At 28.6% G+C, this 10812-nt stretch overlaps 1 protein-coding gene across 1 annotated transcript; it reads right to left on the bottom strand.

Annotated features, from left to right (window-relative positions):
• Positions 1–1593: 1593 nt before the first annotated feature.
• Positions 1594–7535, bottom strand: LOC123295549 (carcinine transporter-like). The gene is made up of 8 exons (XM_044876936.1): positions 7188–7535; positions 5412–5488; positions 5188–5350; positions 3978–4304; positions 2564–2788; positions 2149–2363; positions 1900–2084; positions 1594–1835 (listed from the first exon to the last, which is right to left on the bottom strand). Exons 1-8 carry the CDS (start codon positions 7445–7447, stop codon positions 1614–1616), a joined length of 1674 nt encoding a protein of 557 aa, XP_044732871.1. The 5' UTR covers positions 7448–7535; the 3' UTR covers positions 1594–1613.
• Between the last annotated feature and the right edge of the window lie 3277 nt (positions 7536–10812).

The raw sequence follows: 10812 nt of genomic DNA, 5'->3' as shown, positions 1-10812 counted from the left end.
TACCGGACTTGACGCAAACTATCCCTTACTTTCGTTGACAATATTACTGTATTATCGTATAACTATTCATTTTCTAAATATATAGTTTGAGATCAATATATATCAAACATTCCTGTTTGTTTGAGTGTAATTGGAGAATTTGTTTTTTCTCCTTTGCTTGTCACAATTCTAATGTATGAAATAACTAGCCGCCATAATCCCATTATTCGAAACGAAATATTCTCTTAAATGCTTCACAGCCTTGTAAAAGTTCTCATCGATCATTATTGCCCAGATGATATTCAACCGTTAAAAAAAATTAATAATTGGGATTCTTATCAAAATTTTGTTTTTAAACGAAAATAGAAAGATCATAAGTTTTATAACAATAATGTTTTTATTTTTTCCTGATAATTTTTAACTTACAGTTTTAAAAGAACTCTTAAACATAGAAACGAAAACGCCCGAAAAAAAATATGTTCGAGTTTTTAAACCATATATGACTTATGTGTTTTGAGACTATTTTCATTTAATTAATCTCCTAATAATAATTATCAGACAAAGCCACAGCGAAACGTGGCCGGGTTCTATGTCAATTTTTCGATTATGAAACTTTAATTATTCATACTAATTAATATATTTATAAAAAAATAAAAAATAATTAAATATTGCTATATTCCCAAGTTTTAAGTTTTCACTTCTGTTGACAGTCCCCATGATGGTCCAATTTTTATTATTTTAATTTTTACAATCACTTGCTGTATTAGTGAACTGAGTTTGTGACGTCCATTATAGCACACTGTATTCTGAAGCCACTTGTTCAAAAAGTTCTGTATATTTTGATTACGTTTAATGTATAATTAGTAACCGGGATGCTAGGTGCCCAGATTATTCTATTCGAATGTACCGAATCACAAAAAACTCTTGTATAAAACATACTAAAGTATAGTACTGTTTAATTATAATGAGGTTTTACTAAACACATAATATTTTAATAATGAATTATTTTCAACAAATAATGATTTAATGATATATTATTATCATTTTAACAATGTTTTGTGTATTTAACTTTTAAAAAACATTCATTCATTTATGTAAACTTTTTAAATGAGTGTAATGTTTCATTTGTTTGTTTATTTCAAATGAAACCAGGAGCAAATTAAATGGTACGTGTTAGTAACAAAATTCACCAATTTCATAAAGGTATTTAAAAATAAAATTACTTTCTTGGTTAGTACCCATTTATGCAAGATATGCAACTTTTTTTTGAAAAAATATAGAATATCTATTCTAATGATGCGGCGAAGCAAGTCGATACTGCAAACATGTCCGTGTTTCGACTCTAACATGTCTAGGACGCCCTGCAGATAGTATTTAGATCACCAATATCAAGGATTCCAGTGATTTTGCAGGTAATTTATATTGCAGTGTTTAAGAATAACATATATCTGATCCTCTCATGTAAATTTGAGAAATGTGTAAGAATGACATTTGAATTTCTCCAATTCATTGAACAGGGATGAATTAAGTATTTCTTTCAAAAAGAAGTATGAATAGCAATTAATTAGGGACCTTAAAGATAAAAATTGTAAATTTTTCTCACTTTTTTTTTAGAATATTTTTATTATAAATACTTAACATGTTATTTGGCCATACTTCTTTTTTGGTGGTTCATATTTACTCTTACGATTTAAGAAATTCCAATATGATTGATCTTTTCCAAACACACGAGCATCTTCTGTAGTTTCTGGTAATGCTATATCTGACGTTTCTGGTAAAAATGTACCACTTATTCCACCAATTAGAACTAATAAAAATACTACAACATACGGATAGCGACTATCGTATGTAGATCCCTAAAACCAAGTAAATGGATGGTTATCCGGTTCAGAATAGTAAATATACAATATTATATCTTACCAAATATGTAATATAGGGACTTATGCAACAAACAGCGCTTGAAATAAAAAGACAGAGACCAGTACCAGTTTGCCTCGCATTAGTTGGGAAAATTTCCATTGCTTGCAGGTCGATTATATATACCGCAAGATATGAGAAAAATTTAACAAATAAAACTAAACCAAGAGTCAAAATCGGTCTATCATCTTAAAAATAAATTATGAGTATAAAAGTTATAGTGTAATGTTTTGCAAAACTTTATCAACTTACCTTCACAATAATAAATTACAACCAGAGCCGAAATTGCTGCACACATAAACGCGCAAAATTGAACCAATCGTCGTCCAAAATATTTGCTAAACAATTTTCCAAAAATATTCACCGGTAGCTCAGCCATGGCCAACAAGAAAAATATAAGAAATGGATTTCCTTTTAAGTTACCAAAGTTATAAATTAATATTTGTAATACAAGTAACACTGTACTCCTGTAAATAATTTTAAAGCAATGTTTCATCCAGACGAAAAGATACAGGTTCTGTTTCTTTAATGATGCTATCTAGGATGGTATAACGTTAGTATGACGTTATCAATGTACATCTATACAATATGAATCACACAGTGTTACCATCTTAGATGGTATCTATAAACAAACAGAATCATAAACTTTTAAATCATTTGATTTTACCAGCAAATTGTAAGCAAAACCGTATTTTTAAATAGTCGCCAACTTGATACTAAACTTAATAAACCATTTTTTTGTTTTGTGCGTTTTTTGTTCATAGCATACAAGCGATCCAAAAAATTGTCAGGTAGTTCTTTGTTATTGATGTCAGCAACACGTTTTAACTGGACATATGCTTTGTGAATTTTACCGCGGGACATCAACCAACGAGGAGATTCAATTAAGTATCTGTTTAAATTAAAAATAGTTAAAATGATGTGTCATGCAGAGGTTAGTTGAAAATTTTATTTTTATTATACCATGCTCCGATGCCTAGCACAATTTTTGCTTTATCACTATGAATTTTCTTTGGAGCAAAATTACAATTAGCTCCTACATATGACGATGACTACAATGCAGTCAAAATTCGTATTTATATGACAGAAATTAATTTAGCTACTATCGCTCTTAGGGGGAATCTCAAATTTTATTTTCAATACCTTAAGTTTTTATAAAGTTTTGATAATTAAATACCACTGAAGGTTTCTTAAACATAATATTACACCCTTTTCCCTTTGCTGAAAAAGCCGTAATTGTTATTTACATATATTTTATGTAAAGAAAAGTTAAGCAGCGTATAAAAGATATACGATTGTAAAATTTTCAAAATTTTATGTCATTTTTCCACTTTAACCAAGGATTTAAGAATACAAAAAAAGAATTTAGTGTTTGCAATAACTGCTTCTTTCTGGTTTTTCAAAATGTTTCTCTCAAATTTCATCTTCGATAGTTAAGGATGAACGAGCGCCAAGCAAATTTTGGCTAAAAGACTTGATTTGTTTAATATGAAGTTGGACTAAGTCAAAATAAATGCTGAAAATTTTAGAAAGAGTTTCCCGATCATTTAATAAAATAAATGACTTCAAAAGTAGGCAAAACTAGGCGGTAGAAATTAAAATAAATTAAAGTCAATTCATAAATTATTGAAAAAAAACCAGCGGTTGCCCGAGTAGTTAAGGATTATTAGCACGGTAATGGGGACACAAATTAAAAAATTAAAAACCAAACATATATTTTCAATTTTGACGGTGAATTAAGTGATGAAAAGTAAGAATAAAATTTTGAATTGGAATTGGAGTAATTTTCAAAATATCGAAAATTAAAAATCTTGTTTAGTAATTTAGCTTTCGGTATTTCGAAAACCAAGGCAGATATCGAAAAATATACTTATTTTTCGTCTACATTCATGAATTTATAACAAAATTTATCAACAATGTTGAAAATGAGGTACAAATAATTTCAACTGCAAGTCTTAACTTTCCTTGGCGCTCGTACGATAAAATTCAAATTGTCAATAATATAGGGGTATAGCAAAGGAAAATTGGCAATGAATACTCCCCCTCCCTTCCGCTGGTGCTTCAATTTTAGTTAAATTTACCTAAAGAATATAAACAGACAAAGTGCAGGTACAGTTGATATTAAAAATAAATAGTCCCATCGACGAATAATCCACATTATAAACGATAAAATAGCCACACCAAGGCTCCATCCGATATATTGAGCGGATAATACCGTTTCACGTAATTTGGCATCAGTAATTTCCATACCAATAGTTAATGATGCCAAGAATCCTGTATTTACTGTTGTTGAACTTAATACACTTAGAACCATAAACCAACCATAATTTGAGGAAATAAATAACATACATATTCGATTCAAAACTAATGACAATATTGTAAAAACGATTATAAATCTCCGTCCTAAGCTGAAAAAAATTTATGTCAATAAGGGTTGGAAGAAAATAAGAGAAATAGTTATTAGTTTCAATAAAAGAAGGAAATTAGATACGGCAAAATCCGACATTGAGCATAATTAATTTTTGCAGGATATCGTTTAAAACACTTTTCTAATCGTAAAGGTGCAGGTTGCCGGTGAGTAACGCGGTAGGAATTGTTTACACTAATTTGTTTTAACAAATAAATAATGTTGAACGAATCGCTTCCAGGTTTCGAGTAAAAAATTCGTAAAATTTAAAAAAAAGCGCTTTTTATTAAAATTTTTATTTGTAGTGTAAACTCACAAAACAATATCCCGCAAAAATGTTTGGCCTATTTGTATTTGAAAAACATCCCACAAATAACGATTTTCTGTTCTATACATACTAGAAAGATAGGATTTTCACCAATCGTCTCAAAATAAAGTCAAATTAACAGAAAAGATATTTTTTGGATTTTGCGGTGGGGGGAGGGGTGGCGTTGTGACAAATGAAATTTGACTTTTTTTCAAGTTAATTGATGAAAATGCCATCTTTGTAGCATGTATAAACAGAAAATTTTTATTTTTGGGTGGAATGTATTTTATTATTCATAGAAAACTATTGCAATTTCTTTCAATTTTACAAAATTTACAATATGTAACCGTTTACATCAATGGGGTAAGTTAACAGTAGCTCCAATGACAAAAGGCAAAAGAAAAAACTAAAAAGTGAGCATCAAAATCATAAAATTCTTAGCTACTTAGCTACACAAAAAACTCAAATAAAGCTTTGTGAAACTTATTGCGCTTGTGTACAAGGAGTATGAAACTGATTTCGCGCTTCTATACATAGACTATAAAACAAAATACAAAAAACTAATGTGTGTACGTACATATCACCAAGACTTCCAGCGATAAGAGTGCCTGCAAATTCTCCCAAACGTGCGTAGACAAAAGACTGTGTAACATAAACTTCTCTGTCACAAACCCAATCATTATCTGAAACAATTGTCGTTTCATACCAAGTTTTATCATACTCCCAACCATTTTGGCAAGCTACAAAAAGAATTTTTCATATAAATACCAAATACATTTCATTTTAACTAAGGATTCTTACTTGTTGTGGATGTTTTATTATCAGAACTGTAATGTTTACATTTGCTGAAGGCATCTTGTCCATAACTGTCAGTTTCCCTGAAAAAATATTATGAGAAATATTTATGATTTAAAATATTTCTTACAATATGATAGAGAACGTAATATCTTTATGAAAAAGAGAAAAAATAGAAGAATACTAGAATGAGAAAAATATGTTTTTTAAAATGAGAGTTGTATTAGCTTAGTAAAGTAATAATTATCTTATGATTCTGAAATGCTTACGAAATGTTCTTCGGACCTTTCTGATCAAAAGCTCTCAAAAATTTTAACAAGCAGTTATCGAGCTACGGACTGTATAAATAATGAATGTGTAGCTTTGATTATCCGTAGCTCGAAAACTGCTCCTTAAAAATTTTCATGGGGGTGAGAGCTTTTGAACAGAATGATTCAAGGAAGATTTCAGTGTCGATTAGAAAAAGTTTCACCGAAAGCCATTTTCCTATCTAATATTGCAGTGTCCTTTGTCTCGGATGCTGAAAAGAACATTATTTGTTATAACTTCGCAACTTCCCCATCGAAATAAAACAAAATATGAAATATTTTTGTTATTTGTCCAATTTATTGATATTCTACTTGAACCTTGAACATTGTTTATTAAAAACAAGTGAAAACAAACAATTGACTGAGTTAATTGTTGAAATACTATGCATAGACAGTATTGATTACTCTATCACATTACACATACATACCTGTCACACATACATAACTGATAATCCCATATAACACATACTATACAATTTACGAATAATTTGCGCCCTAACGGGTAAACAGTGATGTTTACGCCAAAATATTTCAAACAAAAGTTAGTTATTTTTTTATTAGGAATATTTTTTACATTTAAACTTTTGTTTTATCTCTAACGGTTTACAAGATGGGACCTACGGACCCAAGACTCAATTGACCTATGATGCTCATTTACGAACTCGACCTCACTTTTAACGTCCTGTAAAAATTTCTGCTGGATCTTTTTTCGTTTTTCAGTTATCGAGTTGACAGACAGACGGGCGGACGGACGGACAACCGAAAATAGACAAATTGGATGATTTTATGAACACATATACCAAAATTTTGTTCATAGCATCAATATTTTTTAGCGTTACAAACTTGGGGCTAAACTTAGTATACCTTGCATATCACATATATGCATAGTATAAAAAAGACCAAAACACAAAGAAAAATTTTAAATTTAATTAAAAGTCTATTCAGCATCACTTAAAATACCAGTAATCTGGTAAAACATTTTGTTTCTGTTCACCAGAAAACTTAATATTTTCTTTTTATTAATGTCCTGTATTCGATACAATATTAATTTTTACAACAATTGCATTATGTGTAAATCGAGAAATTTAAAAAAGTTAATGATTTGGTCACTAAGAACTTTATACAATACAGCATTGTATTTATTATACAAGGGCTTCATAAGTTGATATTCCATATTAGTTGCGTACAAAACAAATTTAACGCCGCTTGCGAATATATTTATAAGTTATATATCTTTTCATTATAGATATTATTTATATGAAAAGTCTCATAATTATGGTTCATTATTTATGTAATAATATGGCCTATGTTTTTAAACTACGATTTATTATTTATATATTATTACTTTAATAATGAACCGTTGGTGTGACTACTCATATAAATAAAATAATGAAAAGGAGTAAAAATTAGAGTGGCACTGAATTCGCTTCTGCACTCAGCGATCTTGTTAAAAAATTTTTTAATAAATACATACACAGGTATTGTTAACTCCCACCATTTTTCTAATGTTAAATTTGTATTTTCACGTCCAGGTACATAACACCAATGTTTTGGTATTGCCAATGCCATTAAAATATTATAATAAATCATAGATAAAATTAATGCATATGTAAAATTATATATCCAAATAAATCTTTTTTGAAATGGTCCATTATTTCCAACAATATGTAAAATATCTTCAAATGTATCTGTTTTATCTTTCTCGTCATCATTTTTTATCAATTCCGCTTCCATGTTTCTTATTATTTCTTAATTTTCTACACACTAAAATATCACTAACTGAATTGAATAATTTTGCTTAAAAAATTAAGCAAACATGTGTTAAAAGTCTTATCATTGCTAATAACTTTATTAGTGATAATGGAATTTTTATAGATTTAAATTCTGTCCTACTTGCTATGATACCCGAAAAAAAATTTTAATCTCAAGTACTTACTATGTCATTATAGTCTAGGATATAGAGAATTCGAATTAAAACACATTATGTTTACTTATTACTTATAAGCTATGTCTAGTTTTTTCCAGAGTTGTCGAAGAAAAGATAACAAATTGCACCACACTTAAAAATTCAATTTTTTAGTCATTCATAGTCAAAAAGAAAAAAAATTATGTTAGATAAAATAAGAAACATTTTTGAATTTTACTTAGTTCGTAATGAATCACTTTATACAACTTAATCCGGACATAGGTATATGGCGACCATGTAATTCCTTTTTTAAAATAATTTTATATGGACGAATTTAAAATAATAACACCTTAATTAAATTTATTTGATTACAAAAATCCTATATACATTATGGTCTAGCTCAAAATAATGTTTTTACGTGAAGTTATTCATAAAAAATAAAATAAAATAAAAAATAAAAAAAAAGGTTTCAGCATCTAATTTAAAACCTTACTAAAGCGCAGTCTCAAAAGTGCTAGGGTTGCGTTAATTAACGCTATGTATACATAAAATAACGATTTTTGGATAATATCTTCGAGATTATCAATTATATGAAAAATAGTTTGAAACAAAAGTTGTTGGAAATTATTTTCCTAAAAAAAATATATAGAGTGATAATTTTGATATCTTTAGCCGTTTTCAAAGCGATCAATTTTATATTTATTTTTCGTAAATTATCCAATTATTATTCTCGAATTATGTGTAAAAAGTTCTAAATTTTGTTATTCAGCGGTATGTTTTAATCATAAATTGCAATGAAAAAAATGGTGTTGCATAAAATTTATTCCATAACTTTTCCAAAGTTATTAATGACAGTTATTTAAAAGAAATTTTAACAAATCAATAAACTTGATGATACAGAACATATGGGTACTATTGCGTTACGACATTCGATGATGTAAGTAACTAAATGAAGGAAATTTGTTGATAAAACCTTTTTTGCTATATAACCACCGAAATTTACTGTCGCCATTTTGTCATTTATGGCTGCCCTTCACACAAAAACTTGTCTCCATCGTATATCCTTTTTTTATTCAAAGAGTGTTTCACCAAATTTTGTTACCTTCGCTAATCTTCCGCTTGTCTCTCATCAAGAAGTTTTTCTAACCACGTTTTATGACTAATCCGCTGCTGATTATGAGTCGATATTCTGGGATAAATAATGTGGCATGTATTTTTACCATATAAATAATATTAACTTTTGCCATGCCATCCATGATCGGCTTTTAAGGTTTTTTTACCTTACCATGATCGACTAGACTAATAGCCGCAATCGACCGGTTGTCTATCTCTCGCCTAGACTAATACTTACCTATATCTTTGTCGATAATATTTTTTCTTTGCCGAAGTTTGTATCACATACAGGTTAGGTACTTGTAGTTTCACTAGAAGACCAAACATTAATACCCAGGTAAATGTTTGTATAGGGCATATTGGCTACCTCGTAAAATGTAAAATTTTGCAGATTATAATTAACTAGTTTTTGATAGTATTACCTTAGAATAGTAAGTAACTAAGAAGGTATAATTCCGATTTTGAAATATATTTCAAATTTGGTTTCTTCATATCGGATGTTTCCAAATTGTTTATGTTGATGTTTTTCATTAAAACAATAATATCTCATTAAAACAATAATATCTATCAATTGATATTCTGATATTCGTTTAATTGATTGTATAGAGTGGTAATTTTTTTGATATTTATTTCGAAATTTAGTTCTCTTAATTTGTTAACTATTTGAGTATTGCACTGTGGATTCATGATGATCGAACTGACAAATCAATATTTATAAAGAATTTATTATTTTTTGTTTTGTTTATAAAAGTAAATCATGTATACGATATTTATTTGTGGTATTTGCTATAATAATTGTAGTTTTGTACTTTGGTGCAAGAAAACCAACATCATTCACGCTATGAATTAAAAAACTTTCGAATTTAGTATTTCCGCAAAACGAGAAAATTTTCTATCTTAACTTGTCTCGTATCGTTTCTATCATTTCGTGTTTTTCATCTTCTCGTGTCACTTATTTTTATATACTTTAAGAAATATTGCTCGTTTTTGATACTTTTTTTGTCTGCCTCACGAATATTTATCGCCTGTCCCTCGATTATCTGTTGTCTGTTTTTCGAACAATTATCGGAAAGTAGTGTTATGAACGTCTCGTCTATCGTTGGTGTATTCTCGTGCCATCCCGTTTCTCTCGTTTCATCGCTAATCAAACTCAGCACAGAATAAATTTAAACAATGCAAATAAATCCTTAGGCCATATTCATATTTTAAAAATCCATAAGTAGTTAATTATAGTCATCGATTTTTAGAATAATCATGTGGTCCTAAGGATTTTCTAGAAAGAAGTAAGGCTTTCTAGTAAAAAGTAGTTAACTAATTATAATTAAATAATTTTAATGGTTTAAAAAAAATTAAAGAACACACTTTTATTGCACTAAAAAGTGGATAACAATTTTAAGTCTAATTTAAAATTCAAAGCGTTCATTCTTTAAATTTATAGATTATTCCGCGTTTTCAATTTTTCATTATAATTAAAATATGGCAGGTTAAAAATTGTGTTTTTTTTGGATATAAAAGTTAACAGTTAACGTCGCTGGGTTTCTTCCTGGTCTTAACAACAGTCTGCGAAAAAAGAGGGCGGTCTAACAACTACACTACTTAATAATATTTCAAGATTTTTAAAGTAATAAAGATAAGATTATCGATCATTTATCCTGGTGATTTTATAAAAAATTAATTATTTTATTGTCATTGGATCTTTATACGTGTGAAATTTTTTAATTTATTCGGACAATTAGATGTAGGTTTAAATTTACTTCTAACTTTTTATTACCTTAAGAGTTACACGTGAAGTTAATATACGCTTGTTAAATAAAAAATTAATACTTTTTTATGGCTCTATTACTCCCCACTCATAACAAGCAACTAATTAACTAATTCCATAATTATACTACTAATTCCATAAATCCATAATCCATATTTAGACCATGTATATGTGTATATGAAATATACATAGTATATTAAGTTTAGTCCCAAGTTTGTAACGCTTAAAAATATTGATACTATGAACAAAATTTGGGTATTGGTGTTCATAAAATCACCTAATTAGTCCATTTCCGGTTGTCTGTCTGTCTGCTCGTCT

Source organism: Chrysoperla carnea, chromosome 3 (assembly GCF_905475395.1).
Source record: "Chrysoperla carnea chromosome 3, inChrCarn1.1, whole genome shotgun sequence".
Lineage (NCBI taxonomy): Eukaryota > Metazoa > Arthropoda > Insecta > Neuroptera > Chrysopidae > Chrysoperla > Chrysoperla carnea.
The sequence above is the reverse complement of the archived record's forward strand: the minus strand, read 5'-3'. Positions and strand labels throughout refer to the sequence as shown.

Excerpts from the sequence above, each read along its gene's own strand:
- LOC123295549 (XM_044876936.1), bottom strand. The coding sequence starts at position 7,447 with ATGGAAGCGGAATTGATAAAAAATGATGACGAGAAAGATAAAACAGAT. Across the intron at positions 4,305-5,187 it reads GCTGGAAGTCTTGGTGATAT|CTTAGGACGGAGATTTATAA; the intron begins GTACGTACACAC and ends AATTTTTTTCAG. Across the intron at positions 2,789-3,977 it reads TGTCTGTTTATATTCTTTAG|ATACTTAATTGAATCTCCTC; the intron begins GTAAATTTAACT and ends TAATTTAAACAG.